Source organism: Schistocerca nitens, chromosome 9 (genome assembly GCF_023898315.1).
Source record: "Schistocerca nitens isolate TAMUIC-IGC-003100 chromosome 9, iqSchNite1.1, whole genome shotgun sequence".
NCBI lineage: Eukaryota > Metazoa > Arthropoda > Insecta > Orthoptera > Acrididae > Schistocerca > Schistocerca nitens.
Genome location: NC_064622.1, coordinates 338,437,167 through 338,456,856, shown reverse-complemented (window position 1 = coordinate 338,456,856; position 19,690 = coordinate 338,437,167). Strand labels below are relative to the sequence as shown.

At 42.5% G+C, this 19,690-nt stretch overlaps 1 protein-coding gene across 1 annotated transcript in view; it reads left to right on the top strand.

Moving 5' to 3' along the window:
* Positions 1 to 19,690, top strand: part of LOC126204227 (uncharacterized) — a 193,841-nt gene that overhangs the window by 148,096 nt on the left and 26,055 nt on the right. Inside the window, exon 9 of the mRNA XM_049938623.1 lies at positions 2,696 to 2,760. Coding sequence (XP_049794580.1) covers positions 2,696 to 2,760 — 65 coding nt within the window. The remainder of the gene's footprint in view (positions 1 to 2,695; positions 2,761 to 19,690) is intronic.

The window sequence follows — 19,690 nt, the reverse complement described above, 5'->3', positions numbered from 1 at the left end:
TCTCCCAATGAATCTCAACCTGGTACCCGCCTTACCAACAATTAATTTTATATGATCATTCCACTTCAAATCGTTCCGCACGCATACAGAAGTAACTGCTACCAGTGTTTGTTCCGCTATCATATAGTCATACAATAAAGGATCCTTGTTTCTATGTATTCGCAATACATTACATTTGTCTATGTTAAGGGTCAGTTGCCACTCCCTGCACCAAGTGCCTATCCGCTGCAGATCTTCCTGCATTTCGCTACAATTTTCTAATGCTGCAACTTCTCTGTATACTACAGCATCATCCGCGAAAAGCCGCAGCAAGTATGCTTCAAAGATTGTCTAGTGGCCTGAGTTACAGTTGCTGATCCCTTTCGTGGTCCGCATATCGGCTGACAATTTACACTGTATACTGAACTATAGCACTCGTTTACACAGGGTGAACACAGTAGCTAGAGATATATTTCGTATATCTTAAGTTAGGCAACTCAACTGCCCTATGGCAGGCGATGTAGGTCAGGTAGCATATTTTAAGGTGCATTACATGTGACGGGCGTTAAAGAGTTTCTGTTTGAGGACGCTGCTCCCATTTCCAATATTGCTACTACTGTCATTATTGTTATTGTTATTATTAATATTATCACTATTAGTGGCAGCAGTAGCAGTAGTACAATTACCCACAGCATTAATTTTGTTGCCAGTCAGTATTACACACTCGCACTGTCATTATAGATACTCAAATCGTTTTAATACTAGTCAGTGCTATTTGCCATAGTAAAATGGTTATTTTTTAGGTAACTGTGATGTAAAAAAGGTACTGCTCATGTGAAACCCCGGTTCGATTTAAGAGAGAGTCAGATGGGCTTAATCACAATAGGTTATATAAATAAATAAGTAAAATAAATAAAAATTATGTAGTGGGTCTCCTATGCTGGTATATAAGCACCGACATGTAGGCAAGGGTTTAAAGTGGAATCTGCGTCTTTTTGAAATGTGTGCGGTAAATGGGGAAATGTGAACTATTGCAACATTATTACCAAATGCGTTGAAACAGGATCAACGTGCTGTTATTCTTTTCACGGCAACCGAGGAAGAAATGCTGGTAGACACCCATCAGTGAAAGAATGTGTATGGAGCAGAATGCTTGTCAAAAGGCACCGTTGTGGAATGGTGCAACAAGTTCTGCGTGCTGCTGCTTCACGATAACGCACGTCCCTATATTGCAAATATCGTAAGGCACAAGTTACGCCAACTCGACACTCGAGCATCCGGCCTGTAGTCATGATCTTTCTCCATTGGATTATCACGCCTTCAGTCCCTAAGAAAAGGCCCTGAAAGGTCTATTCCTGTCAGATGAGGAAAAGCAGCTGGCAGTTACGCACTTCTACACGCAGCAAGGCACGGTGTTTTATCCAACGGGTATCTTCAACATGGTGCGTTGGTGGGATAATAGCCTCAATGCTCACGTTGAGTTTGTCTAATTAGCATACAGATTCTAGACTGTAAGACCCTTGAACTGGAACTTTTTTATCGCCCCTTCCATTATGTGGATTTTGTCCTAACTGTACTACAGCAAGAAGTAAAGCCTGACGCACAGAGCACCGATCTGCTAACTAGCTACTGCTTCATTGTCTGCGACGAGATGCCATTCAACCGCCATACTGGAGGGACGTGTGTTCATGCCGCTGTCATTCCTAGCCATTGACTCTAACTTTAGAAAGCGAAGCCAATTTACAGGGTAGTAACTTTTTAATTTAAGCTGGGTAAATGAAAATTTGTCTTTACTTGGTCTTTACTGCATAATAATCCCTCGGTGCGATACCTTCTTCCCGACTTTGAATGGCTTGGGGTAGACCTTGGTTGCAGACATCTGCCTTTCGGCTGTTCGGAGAATATTCCAACACCGAAAATAGACTCCTCGTTATTTCTGGAATGCCTGCAACGGTTTCTTCTTTGGAGGGAAGAGGAGGAAGTCACTGGGTTCCATGTCAGCAAAATGTAAATCCTATGGCCGAATTACAAATGTCGTTATACTGCTGTGTTTATGGACTGTACTCGTTATGGGCACAGGAGCTTATTACCGAAATATCGTAATGAGGCTATGGGAGACTGTTGAGACGAAGCAGCGTGGAAGTCCGAGGGGTTATTTTGGATCCACGAGAACATATCAGCTCATTCTACAGAAGACACTGTCGGACATGGTGCTTCTTTGGGCTACCAGAGTTTGTCCATCCTCTCCGGTACTCTCCTGATATGGCGTTCAATGATTTCTCCCTCTTTATCACATTAAGAAACAAGTGAATGTCGGGCATTTTCAGAATGACATCGAAGTGATTTTCGAGGTTTATCCTTTCCGAAGAGCCGACGACTACAACAAAGGCGTCGGCAACTCAACCATTGTTGTGAAAAACGTATCGTAAAGGAGAGTGAATGTGCAGAGAAGAATGTGTATCATTTTCTGGGTTCATGGTGGCAGCTTCATTGTTGGAGGAAATAATTAAAAGCTTATCACCACCACTCATACCCTGTCCATCGAGTAATAAAATTGTGATGTTTCATTTACTGTGAATGCTGCGCAGCGCAGTTGCACAGTTTCGAAACTTCTGCCGTCTAAATAAACCTTACAAATGATGACATGGTCATAACTTGCGTTCTCAGATACCTATTTGTGTGCATATACAGAATACTACTTCTTTTTTTATTGCAGGAGTGACGAATTCGACTATGCCGAAGCTGAACCGACACAAGAGGGCGCCGATTCATGGAAACAAAGTGAGTAGCAAATTTTATATTGTGTTGAGATTCCACTCAGTTTCAAGGAAACCACGGTTGGTTCGATCCCCGTAGGTATGGTTGGCAAGTATGACGGTTCTAAAAACAACATCTATCGATGAGACGTGTAATGACGTAGGGTGGATAAGAAGAAATGACTACTGCCCATTAGGAAAACAGAACGGTGAGGTCCCCCAGTCCAGCATTCTCAAGACATCGCCTTCTTTGACCTCTAACCAAACTGTTAGTCGTCCCAATAGGGCCACTGTCACAATCATCTCGCACTTCAACCGACGCCGCGAGCACGCTCCTGGGTGGCCAGCTCTCGGCTCGGAGACAGCCAGTTCGAATCCTGTTGACATAAAAAAATTTCATTACAAGAATTTGGCCATCAAGGATGGATGTGAAGTTCCTGATCACCAGATTTCGGAATAAATTGAAATCCTGTCCACAGCGTCTCATGCAATAAGTGCTTCTATCACTGTGAGTGGTAATCAGTCTCTCAGAAGGGGACATGAGCTGTAGTAGCCGCAGTTACATAGCGGGAGAGAAGTAAGTTATAAGCCAGTCCCGAGTTTCACTCTCTAACTTTTATATCGTTATTACCACAATCAACTATAACGCCAGTTGTGCTGACGAAAAGTGCAAGTTAAGAATACCGTCCCAAGATACGGGAGACCGGGTCATATTCACGAGGATTTATTTTCGGAACTTTTCAAATTGTTTTTGTTTACATTTGTAGTGTTTAAATTTGTTTAGTCTCATAACAAGGTTATTAAAGAACACCTCGGTATGTAAACTTCTAATTGTACATTACGTTTAAGGACCAAAATAATTTTAAATAGGCTTACGACGAGTGCGTAAACATGCGCCATGTTTCCGCATATCATAGAACGGAAAAATAAGCGAACAAGAGTCCTAAAGTCTTGAAAATATCCTTTAGCAGTGGTAAAGAAAATGACAGGTTTATTTACACCAATTAACATGGTAAAATACAAAAAATTACTAGTAGTAAACAAATTTTTTATGGACTTTAAAATGTTAGCATAATATGGCCCACCAGAAGTTATAATGTTAATTGAAGGCCTATTCGTCATTCTCGTATGAGTTGCAATGTGTTCAAAAAATTATAAAGAGATATTTGTTTCCTGTCGCACAATTCTCATGAGCTTAGCTTTTACATCGAAGGCACTGGACCCATTCTTTGTTCCTTTTTATGGTCATCTAGTTTGCACCCTCTTCATCAGATTGCTGCAGGCTATGAAAGAGTGGAAGACAAACTGAATGGGACATTCGTTGAGAGGGGAGTGTTTACTAACAGACGCTCTGAAAGAATTAGTTTGTGAGAAGAGATTGAGAGGAAGGAGGAGACAAAAGATGACGTAAGGGGAAGCGATCATTAAGATAATCTGAATAGGATAGCAGGAGACTAGACAGCATCGACATTTACCATGTGAAAACCTGACTGAACACTAATGGTGACGTCAGCAGTAGGCTCATACACATTTTCCTTGTTCCTGCTTTTATGAATTTCTTGCCCGTATCAGTCCTTCTTCCCACCGAATTAGTTCTTTTCGCCTGAGATTTATTAGTTTCAAATTGTTAGCTATTTCTACACTTTATTCTTCCGTGCCTTCATTTTTTTTACATTATGTTTCCAGTTGCTATCGTCTTAAAGTTTTCTTCACTCAGGTCTCAGTTACGATGGCAACGCAAAATAATGCATAACTATGTCTCAACAGAACTTCAAAGACGTACCCCATCGCCAGTATGAAAAACACAGTAGCAATATTCAAGCTGTATATGTACCCTTTAAGGTAGAATAATGTCCTTTAAACTAACATTTATTCATCTCTTCTCTGTTATGAATGGTGTGCTCCCTAGGATCTTCGACTTTTCAGTAAAAAAAGCTACCCACCTTGCAGGAAAACACAAATAAAATACGTTCTTCGTGCTAAGACCTTCTGTCAGCTGGTGTTAAAGGCCTTAGCAGATGGCAGTACTAAACTTTGATTGTCGGTAACGCTCTAGCAAGATTGGTTCCCGAGGAACGTGCTCTGTTTAAACGTGGCCCATGAGTGACCGTGCCCCGGTCTCCACTAAATTATATGCGACTCTCTCTCTCTCTCTCTTTCTCTCTCTCTCTCTCTCTCTGTGTGTGTGTGTGTGTGTTTTACTAAGTGTAACTGAGCTATATTCAGTATTCAGATGTCTCTGAATAACTTGCAGTACTGTATTAAAAAGTTTAAGCACAATAGAAAACAGTTTTGTCGATCGAAAGATTGGTCAGGCGTATTGAAAATGCACAACAGATCAAACCACGACTCGCAACGGGGCTACTTTACGTTTCTGTAACCAAAAACATGCACTGGATAATGATTCTGACCGCGTGAGACAACCTAAACTATCTGGTCCGCTATTATGTATCTAATCACATCTGAGACACCTTAACAACTCTGTGGGGCTAGAAGAGTATTTTGCATCTACTTGTAATATTAGTAATAGACTACTTTACATCAGAACAAAATGCTGAAAGAAATGTAACGCTATGTTATACGTATAACAAGTGATATCCAAATGGCCCTGCTTAGTTCTGGTCACGTTGTTTCTGAGATGTATGTTTCGGACTGAACAGCTTCTGTGAAAGTCTTTTTCATGTAAACATGGATAAGATTTGCAGTTCTCCTGCCAAAATAGTCAGCTAATTTTGAGTCACTTTTAACAAGAAAAATACAACTGCTGGCGAAGATGGCATGTGGATCAAAAATGGTTCAAATGGCTCTGAGCACTATGGGACTTAATATCTGAGATCATCAGTCCCCTAGAACTTAAAACTACTTAAACCTAACTAACCTAAGGACATCACACACATACATGGCTGAGGCAGGATTCGAACCTGCGATCATAGCGGCCGCGTGGACTTTTAAACAGTGGATAAATTTTTTTGGACCCCTCTGTATATCAAAGGAAAAGAAAATACGGTAGTATTGTTTACACTCTCGATTATTGCTCAAATTAGTTTTAAATAAGTGTTTACATGTTCATCTTACGTTACGTTTGGTGCACACTGGGACATAAGCATTCAAGAACAAAAAGGATTTCTCAATAATTAAACCGAACTCACGAAATATACTTTCATTTAACGAACAAGACACTTTCCAAATGGTACAATGACGGTAGAAGCGAGATGAATTACCTAATAATGAGCTAATTCCAAAACAGAACGTCCGTTTTAACACGAAATATTGACCTGCGACGAAGATGTGGTGAATAAATGCATAATACGGTATTTAACTGAATGGGATTCCAAACGGTCAGTCGCATTCTATGATTAACTGCACGCCTGTCTTAAATCATTTTTAATCCGAGCTTCGTTTTTCGTCTTCCAGTAATTTTGTTCCCTCAGTCAACATTCAAACGAATATAAATTATTACCTCTGAGTCAGCCATATAAGTTCTGATAACAATGAATCATTTTAAAAATGAAAATTTCCTCAACAAATTTTAAAATACAAGGTACAAGCTAATAACACTGCCTTAATTGTGATGTTTGGTTTGTGAGACGTTCAACTGCGCGGTCATCAGCGCCCGTACAAAGTCCCAATTTTTACACAGTCCAATTTTTACGCAGTCCAATCTTTCCACTGTCACGAATGATAATGATGATGATGAGGAAATGATGAGTATAACACAAGCATCTAGTCCCCGGGGAAAGAAAATCCCCAAACCGGCCGGGAAATGAACCCGAGACCCCGTGATCCTGAGATTGTAATGCTAGCCAATAGATCACGAGCTGCGGACACTGCCTTAATGATGTGGATATTTCTTTCGTCATATCATACAACCATGCGGACAGTGCAGCTCTGGCAACTACTTGTTTAGAGATGTTGTAATAAATGTCAGCAAGAGCATGAAAACGATTTCACCAACAGAACATTAAAGCATAGGAGTACTACTTATAACTACACTGCAACCATAGACTGACTAAAACTACTTGCTGGTTGTCACTTCACTAGTTGCATACGTTTCCCTCCAAGCACAGCGCTCAGCGTCAGGACCGAACTGTTCACCATAGCCACACTGCCACAACACTTCACTTCCAGTTCCTTGCCCGCTTTCTTTGTTAATTTTTTGTGGAATTTGGGATTCCAATCCCTGGGTCTCCTACGGTTCATCAATACACACAACGATGTTAACTAAATACACAATACAAACCAAATACAAATGTATTCTTCCACGCAAGACGAGATTCAGCGTCGTATGCACAATTATTACTGTCGAAGAGATCGGCCTTCATAAGATAAGCTACGTACATAAAGCTGAATTTTTGAAGGCAGCAAATCATCAATGCCACTGGTTCTGGTAAGCCATAAATGTAAGAATGTAACGTAGGCTTGAGGCATAGTGAAGTGGTCCAGTCTGCTTTCAGTAGCTGCAAGGCAAGGACATTTGCTGCGTCCCATCAGCTGTACCGCAGGGGAGTAGTTTGAGTCTACTTCCTCATTACTCATGGGTTAAAACTGACTTTCGTTCAGCATGCTATGGCACATTGCTATAGGCAGGGCACGATAAAGATCACTTTTCAACAACACCACACTCGACTATGTACTTACCCAGTTGAGCACTCCCTCCGAGACAAACTCAGACTCGATCTATTGCTCACATATTTTTCAATCACAACTAGTATTGTTTATGTAAATGCATGCAATACGTACTCCAACACCTGTAAGTTCAGACATTCGAAAGTCTGCAACAGAGTATGGCAGGTGAAAACCGACCTCTCAAAACATGTTCCGTTATACCTGAACTGAATGATCATGTGGCGCCATCATGTACAATTGTCAACCTCGAACGTCTTATGGCTGCAGACAAGAAGGTCATGTCACGCCAGTGTGCCTTCAGCCACCTCTCAGAAGGTCTTCAGTAAAGGATGTTGTTGTATCCCCAAAGAGCCCCCTTAACTATATCAAACCTACGAGACTGTCCTCAATGAGCGGCGAAAAGGGCAAAACGCTGAAGGAAACAGAAGCTGCAAGAGGACAGGACGCTACAGCGCTGGAGCTTTCGATCATCTCGATGACATCTATTACGACTGCAGACCACCTGCCTGACCCCACTTTTCGAGACGGCGAAACTACAATGTTACGGCCGGCCTAACGTGGCCGAATTCAAATATTCAAATATACTGTGGACAGTGGTTCGGACACTGGTTTTGACACACAAGCCGCGTGCTTTGTGGCTGTCAGCAAGAAGTACGTGGCACACGGACGCCTTTATATGACCCACCCGGCGGATGCACCCACTTGACTGACATGCCATGAGATAAAAACCGACGAACACCGTCTCAGCTGTTGGGACGAGGGGCAGGTTTGTTACCTTGAGAGCCCGATTTTAGCGTATATTCTACCTGAAACGCGTCACCATATTGGCACAAACATGATGCTTCTACAGGATGAAACATTCTACCCCACGGCTCGGACCAATGCAATCTTATGGGTCCGCAATCAGGCTGTGAAATACCTCTACCGTGACGAATACAAACACACGTTTTTTCCCTAGTTTTATCTCAAAGAGCAGCAAGACGCCGTTGTTCACCACCAACTATATGGTCAACGTTTTTTAAATTACACGTGAAGTGTCTTGCACCATCCACGGAGTTCCTGGAACATCCCCAGACAGAGAAGCTGCTATGACTATGTACCTTAATGAACGAGCGTGGTACAACACTGAGTGAAACGAAAAGATATGCCGGGAGACCCGGCGTTACGTACGATGATGCGTTGCTTCCATTGTGTCTGTTAATACTTTGTTTTTAATTTTTCTCCTCAGTGTCCATCAAGCGATAAAATCGTCATTTGGTTCTCCCCTTGCTATGGATCGTAAATCTTCCCACTTTGGAAAAAGTAAAACTTCATAAACGCGAGGACAAAGAAACGTGAGTAAAACAAATCCCTGAATCGTAGAATGTCTCAGGTTCGAATCTTGTCACGTGTTTGAAACTTTTTATTCCTAAATGATGCCGGTATGGTTCTGATTATTATTTTTATTCAATAAAAGATTTAAATGTAAATTTTTGGTTTCTTATACTTTGCAGTTGTCATTACCATCATCGTACTCCCTGCTTTATTTACTGTTATTATTTACTTCCTATGATTCTTTTTTTCGTTTGGAATTTGCATGTTGCACCTATAGTCTGCAACCAGGATGGTCATCATTTGGTAACGAGACAGCCCGTGTAGCCAAAATGAGGATAATTTCAAGTAGCCAATGAAAGGGAGAAATTAGTTTATTCCTTCAGCGCCCATACTGAAATTTTTCAGCCATGAATTTTCTCCTTAGGCGTTAGGTTCAATCGCCGTAATTAAACTGAGCGTGCTTAATAGTTCTGCCGTAGATTTTTGACCGGTGGTTTCTCGGATACAATGCACATCACGAAATTATGATTACGTTATCACTCGAGTTTAAATCAGGCCGACAAAATCACTTAGAATCAACTGTCGACTCGCTCATAGCGGCCTCTTCCAACACTGTGCCACGTTAAACGCTACGTAACAGCAGTTGTGAAGTGACCCGCCGTTGATTGAGTGACATCCCTAACCGAGCGGTAGCCTGCAGCAGATGTGATAACACTGTAGCAGCAAGTGACAGACGGCAACTAACAAGTAATTTTAATTAGCTTATATTAACTATCGTGGCACAAAGGAAATGACTCATACAATCAGATTACTTCTAACGCCACCGGGGCTAAAGCACATGTGACTGCCAGGGGAAGATTCCAATTACAATCTACGGCTGCATTGTTGACGCATAGCAGTCCACAGCGCCAATTCAGTCAGTACGCCCTGGCCAGGATAACGACGGCCTCTGAGGGACACAAACAAGCTGGTTACTGTCCTGTGGATCGTACGTCGAGGACCCGCCGTGGGCGGTGTTTATCCGTACACATCGGACAAAGCGAGGACAACAGAAGCTTCTGTATCTCTTGACAGCACTGCCGAGAAATCAAGCCGTGCCCATCACGGCATTATTAAGACACGCATCTGCAAGAGTCAGTCTTATAAGAAACAGTATGTTAATTTCTACAATACATTTCATAAGCTGCAACATGCTCGTTACTTCACTTACCGAGCGAGGAGGTTCAGTGGTTAGCACACTGGACCCGCAATGGGGAGGATTATAGTTCAAACCCGCGACCGGCCATTCTGATTTAGATTTTCCGTCATTTCCCTAAATCTCTTCAGACAAATTCCACGATCGTTTTAAAGGGCACGGTCGACTTCCTTCCCTAATCCGCTAATGACATCGCTGTCTGGTTCCCTTCCCAAAATCACCCAACCACTTCACATAATCAGCCATCAGTGATAAAGTAGTGGATTGCACTCTGATGATCCAAAACGTTAGGACCACTGCCCACCTTGATGCTACGCAGTCTGGTGCTGTTTCGAGGGCGTGGCGCTGTGAGGAAAGTATACAAAAGCGTCCAGACGTCCGAACGTAATTAGCACCACATCTGACGAGAGGCGGACCCGTCGACATAAAAGGAAGCAGGATGTATTATGTTGTTTGTAGAGGTCAGTGACCTCCAACATGGACTAGTTACCTGTCGATTCTGATAAGAACAGCCACTGAACCGTTCACAGTAACACACCCTCTGCCCTACCTTCCTATTCATAACGAATCCTACTCCCGTTATGCCACTTTCTTCTGCTGTTGATATTACTCTATACTCATGTGACCAGAAACCTTGACTTCTTCTCACTTCACTTCACTGACCCCTACTATATCTAGATTGAGCCTTTGAATTTCGCTTTTTAGTTTTTCTAGTTTCCCTACCATGTTCAAGCTTCTAACATTCTACACCCCGACTCGTAGAATGTTATTATTTCGTTGATTATTCAGTCTTTTACCTCATGGTAACCTCTCCCTTGGCAGTCTTCTCCCGGAGATCCGAATAGGGGACTATTGCGTAATCTTTGTCTAAAGGAGAGATCATTATGACACTTCTTCAATTACAGGCCACATGTCCTGTGGATACACGTTACGTGTCTTTAATGCGGTGGTTTCCATTGCCCTCTGCATCCACATACCGTTGACCTTTGTTGATTCTTCCGCCTTTAGAGGCAGTTTCCCATCCCTAGGACAAGAGAGTGCCCTGAACCCCCGTCCGCTCCTCCGCCGGATGGGTCTAAACAGGATGACTCCGTTGGTTGCTCTGTCGTTTCCCTGGATAGTGTCCTCGAAGTGAGACTGTCTAGCGAATTTACCATCTTCGTCGCAGAATTATTTGCGATCTTGCGGGCACTGGAGCAGATGAGACATTCTCCCAGTGTTAGATTTCTCGTCTGTTCAGATTCTCTGAGCGCCCTTTACTCTATCCAACGTTTGTATCCAGCACATAAAGTAACCCAGACTATTCAACACGACTTCCTCCAACTGCAGCGAATGGGGAAGGAGGTGTCTTTCTGCTGGGTACCAGGGCACATGGGACTTCTGGGGAAAGAAAGGGCGGATCGAGCAGCCAAAGAGGCATGTCGTGACGGTCAGGTCTTTCGGTGTGCTATCTCCCTGCATACTTTCACCTCGCTGTTGAGGTATGAAGTCCTGTGTCGCTGGGGACATGAGTGGCTAGAAGTGACCGACAACAAGCTCCGTGTCGTCAGGCCCACAACTCGGCCGTGGCGTACTTCCTCCCAGCCTCTCTCGCATCGGCCACAGCCCTATGACCCATGGATTTGTACTCCGTCGAGAGGAACCTCCGATACATGGAGCTTGTAGTGTGCAGATCACGGTGCGCTACATTTTATTGGACTGCATTTTATTTGCTAACTAGCGGACTGCAGTGGATTTGTCGGTGGATCAGCAGTCTATTTTATGCAATGAACAAACGAATGTGAGTCGTGTTTTAATGTTTTGTGAATTGTCCCACGTTTTTAACAAGATTTTGTTGATATGTTTTTTGGCTCACTCAAGTTTGTTGTAAGTGGTCAGCTAGTCGCATTTGCCTATGTTGTTCTTTTAGCTCTTCCGTGTTTTGTTTTCCTTCTGTTTTACTGTCTTGATTAGCTATCTTCCTTCCTCATTGGTTTTTTTGCATGTGAGGGTGACTCTGCGATAGGAAGATTGTGTGGTCATTTCGAGTGCATGCGTGTACGACCACTTTAGGTCTTACCAACATTCGTTCGTTTTAATAAATGTCATGGCGCTGATAACCTCGCTGTTGGGCGCCTATTAGATCCCAAAACACACACAGAATGAGGGTGACTTCTTATACCGGAAGTCTTCGGCCACTGGTGCTGACTGTTAATCAAAACTTAAGCAGCGGCAGGATTCGAACCCGGGACCGAGAACGCTAAACCACGGCCTCATAATTTACAAGAACTCTGTGGCTAGTGAGGAGACATCTGGTATCTCATGCATCCGGAAACTGGCGAAGGACTTGTCTTACCCGTGACATGTATCATCGCTGCTCTAGTATTTTTTTCAAAGATGGACCAACATGGCATTAATCAGGTGGTCACAACGGTTGAGGTATCAGTGTACGCCGTGTAAGGACGATGTTACCCTGTTCGTCCTTCCCTTTTGACAAGGGATATCAATGTGAAGAAAGTCTCTTACAGTTGATTAATGTACTGTAGACTGTGATCCATACTTGCTGTCGTCCGATGTCTTCATCTGTCTGTGATGATCCGTGCTTGACTGTCATGAACACACAACATGAAAGACTGGTTATTAAACTCCGCATTTCGACGACGACCTTATCTAAGTGCAGCGAACGATCTTTCTGTACTTTCTCGCCGTATTGGATACTACCATCGTGGTTAAAGTCTGGTCCCATGCTAGACCATTTCTACCAAATCAAGCTGGGTGTGGATGGAATTATAACGTACTTTGGACAACACCTCCAGAAAGGAAAGGTGATTAAAGTTGAACTTCGCACTGACAGCACCGTCATTAGACACGGAGCACAGGCTTGGATCACAACTGGATGGAAATCGCCCGAGGAACCATCCTGCTATTTTTCTGGAGCGATTTATGGGAATCACGCGAAACCTAGATCAGGATCGCCGTATGGTGATTTCAGCCGTCGCCCTCCACAATGCGAGTGCTGTGTGCTAACCAATAGGTCAACACACACGTTATTAATACCGGACAAACACAGACAGTGAAACAAACTGGATAGAAGAAACAAAACGACTCTCTTTCAAAAGGATCTGGTTTACAGTAGACTGTGTACAAATTTGATATTACGGTACTGCATCGTGAAACGTGAAGAACAGTGCTTCTCCACGGATACATAGATGCGGCAGGTCAGATGCTGAACCATCGGACAGATATGTTGCACTAATACCGTACTCGTAGCTGTTGCGGTCGACTGCTGTTTCCTCCGTTGCGACCAGTGGTACGGGAGGGAATGACTTGTCCAGGGCGCAGCCACGCCAGGAATCCCTGGATTTATGAGCTTCGCTTAGGCCGTGGGCGCGCTGAGGACTTCCATTTGTTTCTTCCTAAAGTCTAAGCGCTCTACACGCAAGCCATCACTCACTGCAGGGAAAGGAGAATGCTGTTCGAAGAAGGGAAGCACGTGGTTGTGAAACGTTTCCAGAGTGCAATAACTCGGGTTATCCATGTCCGTAGTCTATTCGTCAATGGGCGAAAGATACAAAGTTAGAGGACACTGTTGTACGTTGAAGCTCTACCTGCCTGTGTCTTTTCACATCGTGTGAGCGTTATGTTAAGTACTGTAAACACTACAGAGAACTTGCTCTTATAATATAATCTGTTTCATAAATTGCAATATTTGTCTACCATTGCAATTTTCCCATTGCCCCATCCATGTCCAAGTATTTGTGGGTGCGTATCATTTGTCCCATCAGCAAGTCTGAATGTGTGAAACTACATTAACTAACTCCGTCCGAACAGATCTCCGAAGGCACAATTGTACCGACCGGCCGCCGTGTCATCCTCAGTCGATAGGCGTCACTGTATGCTGATATGGAGGATCACGTGGTCAGCACGCCGCTCTCCCGGCTGCTGTCACTTATAGTGACTTGATCCGCTACTTCCCCATCACGTAATTCCTCAATTGGCCTCACGGAGACTGAGTGCACCCCGATTTCTAATAGCGCTTGCAGATTTGCGCGGTGTCCCACCCAAGTGCTAAACAAGCCCGACAACGCTTAACTTCGGTGATCTAACAGGAACCGGAGTTACTACTCCGGCAAGGCATGAAAGTACATTACTGGCTGTTCAAACTGCAACTTCATGAAGAATAGCAAATTACGAAATTTAACGTATTGTGTCTGTACAATAGACAGAAAAATTTGTAAATGACTTGGGGGTAAACACAACGAGACCCTCAGTACACAAAGCTGCTACCTCTGGCATAGAAATGGCTGCATCATGAGTCGAACTGATCTTGAGGTTGGTTGGTTGTTTTGGGGAAGGAGACCAGACAGCGAGGTTATCGGTCTCATCGGATTATGGAAGGACGGGTTAAGGAAGTCGGCCGTGCCCTTTGAAAGTAACCATCCTGGCATTTGCCTGGAGCGATTTAGGAAAATCACGGAAAACCTAAATCAGAACGGCCGGACGCGGGATTGAACCGTCGTCCTCCCGAATGCGAGTCCAGTGTCTAACCACTGCGCCTGATCTTGAGTTCAAATGTGGCTGAATCAGTCCATGCTGTTTAACCGCTACGCCACACTTCACGAATCTCATAATGACTGATGAGTGGTGGCTTGCTACTGCCAGCAACACATGGCTACACGTTTTAAATAGCTCAGAGGTCTGGAGTATGTGTTGACCAGGGCAAAAATCGAACACATTATTAATCAACGTCGATCAGGACAGCATGAGAAACTCTCAGTCTTGCCTTGTTATGTTGAAAGATAATTGCAAGGTGAACTGTAAAATAGGCAGAGCCGAGCCACCTTCCTAAACACATCAGAAGTGTAACTTTCGTGCTTTCCTGTGCACATTACTAACTATACGATCCCGTCATGATCTGGTTGTTTACTAACTGCCACCTGATATCATCACTCCGTGAATGACGATAAGGTATGTAATCTGATAACGTTCGCTCTATTCGGAGCGCATACTACACACAATTTCCTCTATAATCTGTTGCATACACACCGACAGAAAAAATCGCGACACTTAAAAGTAATTGATGTAGAGTAATGAAATTTTGGGAACACATTTGTCAAAGTAACACATTTAAGTGATTAACAATGCATGATGACATGTTAATGTAAAAGCTGAATAATCCATTGGAAATGCGAAATACTGGTACAGTGAAACCGCCAGAGTGCTATACAGGTGATGGATGCCAGTTCTTTGGACGAAGTTCCGTGTTTGTAGCACTTGGTCGTCAAGGAAGGAACGGTTACTGTGGATGACGCTGGAGTTGTCGTCCGATGATGTGTCTTACGTGTTCAGTAGGAGGAAAATCTGGTGATCGAACAGGCCAAGCGAACACTTTGACGCTCGGGGAACATGCTGAGTTATTCAGTTGCAAAACACTGCCCGAAATTCTATTAATTAATGGTTGCGTAGACAAGAGCTTTCAAATGCCCCCATAAATGAAAGTCAAGAGGGTTGAGGTAGGGAGAGCGTGGAGGCCATGGAATTGGTCCGCCTCTACCAATCCATCGGTCACCGAATCTGTTGTTGAGAAGCGTACGAACACTTCGACTGAAATGTGCAGGAGCTCCATCGTGCATGAACCACATTGAAAGATTGTAACTCTAATTTGTTTTGCTGAATAGCGTATGATTGTGACTTGAATTTGGTATGCTGAAATCGGGTGCTAATTAGACCATGAAAGCGGTTTAAAACTGTGAGCTGTCTTGTGAGGTTAACCGTGCGTTTACTGAGCCACTGTTTCACGACTGGGTAACTAGTCTAGGTTTACCACATTACCAATCAGACTATCATTGATTATAATCTTTTTTACAGTCATACAACAACCGGTAATATATCTATATAAAAGGAGAATTTAAATAAAAAGAAAGAAATCAGTTTATATTTGCAAATTTATTTTAAAGATTGTTCATTGAAATTTCAGCATATTATACGTGAGTTATAACTGAGCTGGTGCCTTATTTACGATTGTGAGACTGTGAGATTGGAATATTACGGAACACATAAAATATGGAGTCAAGATTGGGAGACTGGATACAACACTGCATTCATAAAACAACACACAAAGAACATTGAAACGCATGCAAGAGAAAGTTAATCACTACAAACAGATTCAGAGATTACTTTCATAGCACAATCCTGTCCGTCTTGTAATTACCCTTCACGTGGTCAACTTGGTTTACAGAAAGCGTATAACTCCGCAATAATTTAGATAATAAAAATAAATTAGATCAAAAAGCAAATTACAAAACAAAAACCTCGAACTGGTTACTAACGTCTTACTATTAACCTGATGGGTCAAACAGTTATATAAGCACGTGGTACTGGTCTCACAAAGTACACGCCACGTGGGTTGAACATAAAGAAAAGTTGGTATATTCAAAATCTTTTCAAGACGATACGTTATAATCACACAAGCATTTGCATTTAAGATTGATCTTACTTAGAGTTACTGACCAACACGTGGTTCCACTTTACTCACAAAGTAGTAACAAAGCAACTACCGCCAAATAATCTGAACTGGACACGAGAATCACACTCCGCTGCAATTAAAGATAACCTTAGCCATTTTAAAGCTAACCCGAAATAAAATGATTAAATTCTCAGTTAAGCTGAACTTAACAAATCCATTGTCCTATGGACTTAACAGACACGCGCTTAGCCGGAGATCTTACCACTTCAGACGCTCGCTACCGCCAGACTGCTACTGCTGGACTGCCCTGCGCTACTACTGGACTCCAACTGCTTACTCTCCAGCTGCCAGACTCCTACTGAACTACCCAGCGTGCTCCCGAGAGTCGCTCACAAAGACCAACGGAAGGCGCCAGAGGGGCAGCTTCCTATACCAACATGACAGGGGACGGACCGGACCATACTAAGAATGGAAACCTCTCTGCTTTTAGGAACCGTAGCTACCTGTTTCAACGTTGGTCCTACTGTTCTCTAGCAGACAGCCTTGTCTGCTACCCTCAAGCATGCAGCTACAAACACATTTGATCATTCATCCTCTCACACAGAAGGGAAGGGGGATGACAGTATCTTATCATACACAGTATATAAAAGAAAGCGGATGTAGGTTCCGTATGAGACTGTGTGACATGAATTACATATAAGAATTACATATAAACTGTGCTTTAAAGTGTAGTAGTGTGAGAGATCGTTCTTGTTTACGTGTAAAAGTAACACGTTCCACTACTCAGTCTCCTCCCAGATAGTCAGAAACGCCACAGTAAATTTAGAAGAGGAATTTATTCCTTAAAAGACAACAAATTTGAGAAATTAAACATGAAAGGAATCCAACAGAGACCTTTCATAACCCCAACGCTCCGGGAAAAGACTGTGCAGGGAATTTTCTGGCCATGCTAGGACATTCCCAAGCAGGCTTCTCACACCCTACTTAAACCAAAAGTGTAAAGAAAAAAGGCAAAAGGTCACCAGCTACTTGCTAAAACACAATAATTTCAAACAACTTTACAATCTACCAATTTCAAAGAGAGAAAAAAAACACACAATCTGTGACACCTATTTAAAAGGTCGTGTAGACCTAAATCGGTCAGCAAGTAAAAACAATGGTTCCTGTGTCATTAATATGAAAACAATTTCTGGTTGTTACCCTTATGGAGTTCACCAGTATTTGCTCATTGCAAGAGCCAACTGATCACAGGCAAATTTATGACTGTTTATTAACAGGCAAAATTTATGAAAATAGCAAAGGTGCCACAGCAATTAAAAAAAGAACATCAAATAACATCAGTATCATAAAGTAGAACATTACAATGCACAATTCGCAGAAGCAAAAAATCGACAAAAAAACATGTTTTACTAAGTGGTTATCGCAAAAAAATTCTATATCTTATAAAACTAATAATCTGTAGAATTAACCTAACTATGTGGCACTAATTTAATCACTCTACAATATTTCAGTTAGTTAGCAAACAATGAGCACTGTGTCATTATACTGAAAGTACAATAATTGTGTGATTGTTACCCTTAAGGGGTTCCTCACAATAAATATGCCCCATGCAAAGGCTAATCGATCACAGCCCAATGAGAATGAATAGCTATCTGACTCATAAAGGAAGCAGTGCCACAGCAATGAATTTTCGAAACAAAATATCACAGATCCAATACCTAACACAAGAACAAACATTGATCAATAAAACAGTACAATAGTCAACATCTAAAACAAAACACCAATAAATAAAACACCTGCAAAATACAACAGTCAAAGTTTTTAAAAAAATATAGAACACCTGCAAAATACAAGAGTCAAAGTTTAATAAAGACCAATAAATCGAGTCCCTGCAAAACACACGAGTCAAAGTTTCTGTGACAGAAACACACGTATATGCATTGAACTAAGAACCGTATAATCACTGTTCACTGATACACTCACTAGTTCCACTGTTCCGTGGCACAATATAAGGGGAGGGGGAGGGGGTTCGTCGCCGCAGCTGTCAGTAGGGATTTTTGTCCATCTGTTGCGTGCGATCCCGCCGTCTCTGCCCTCTCATGAAGTTTCTCTTGTGTCACGAACATCTCGATTTTGTTCCATGTTTGTATTGTCAAATTCGTGCAGTATCCTCGATTGACATGCCAGGTTGATATTCCTGGGCAAGGATGACACTTCAATGGCTCTTCTTCGTGTCACCCTTAGCGACCAGAGAACATCTAACCATGAATTACTGTCGCTTGACAGTAGGCATCCGTCAGGAAATGTCGATAGGCGTCGTTGACGTCTGCAAGTTTCTTTGGACAGTACCTGTCAAAAGGCTCCACGCCCCTTGTTTTGTTTCACCGCGGCCGTCTCGTCACGGTCGCGTGCGTGGCCAGGAGATGGATTTCCGCGCGGTGGACCGCTCGCCCATCTCAGGTCATTCCCTTCAGCTAGGGTCGCGCGGGGCGGCCGCCCATTAGCTGCAGGTAAAGGGAAAGTGTTTGCGGCGTCCCATCCTTCTTTTGTTGTCGGCCGCGCTCCCAAAGTGGCCTGGCTGACAGCGTGTCCCGCTGGGAAACCCGCCAGTTTACAACTACCTGGCTGCTCCCGCTGTCTCTTAAGAGTTTTGCCGGTTCGCTTTCACGTTCTCAACTGCATTCACAGAAATTTTTCATCATCCTTATGTGATTACACAATGTCATACATAATACCACTTAGTATTGTCTTTCACAATTTTTAAGAACAAAGTTATATGAATCGACAATATAAAATAAAAGTAAAATGACAATGTAAAAAAAATAAAAGTGAAATGACTTGACAATGTAAAAATAAAAATTAAATGAACTGACAATACAATATTTAAATCCACATCACTAATGTGGTTCACTTGTGTTTTAATAAATCAAATGCCACTTATTAATTCACTAAAATGAATAGGGTTATGCCTTGCGCAAGTATAGGTTAGGAGAGCATGGGGTTCACATGTTATTTACACACACACATGCACACCTGTTGTCTATTCTACAAACTAACTACCCATAAACATGCATTACTCAAAATTCTACTTCTATCCACTACTAATTAATCCCACAAGCCACTTCAATGCTACTTCAACAAAGTGTTTACACCACTACAGCAATGTTTTAATTCGCCCTCTTCTTGACGCTCGCGGCATACGTCTTGTCACATGATAAATGGAGAAACTTTCCTTAAACATACACAGTAAAAAGAACAATGGTTATTTACACGCAAAAACATTTATACCAGTTCGCACACCTGAAAAGAGACTCGCAATTATACATTTATCATACTCATAGATTCACACATAAAACAGTAAGAAAATTTCATCTA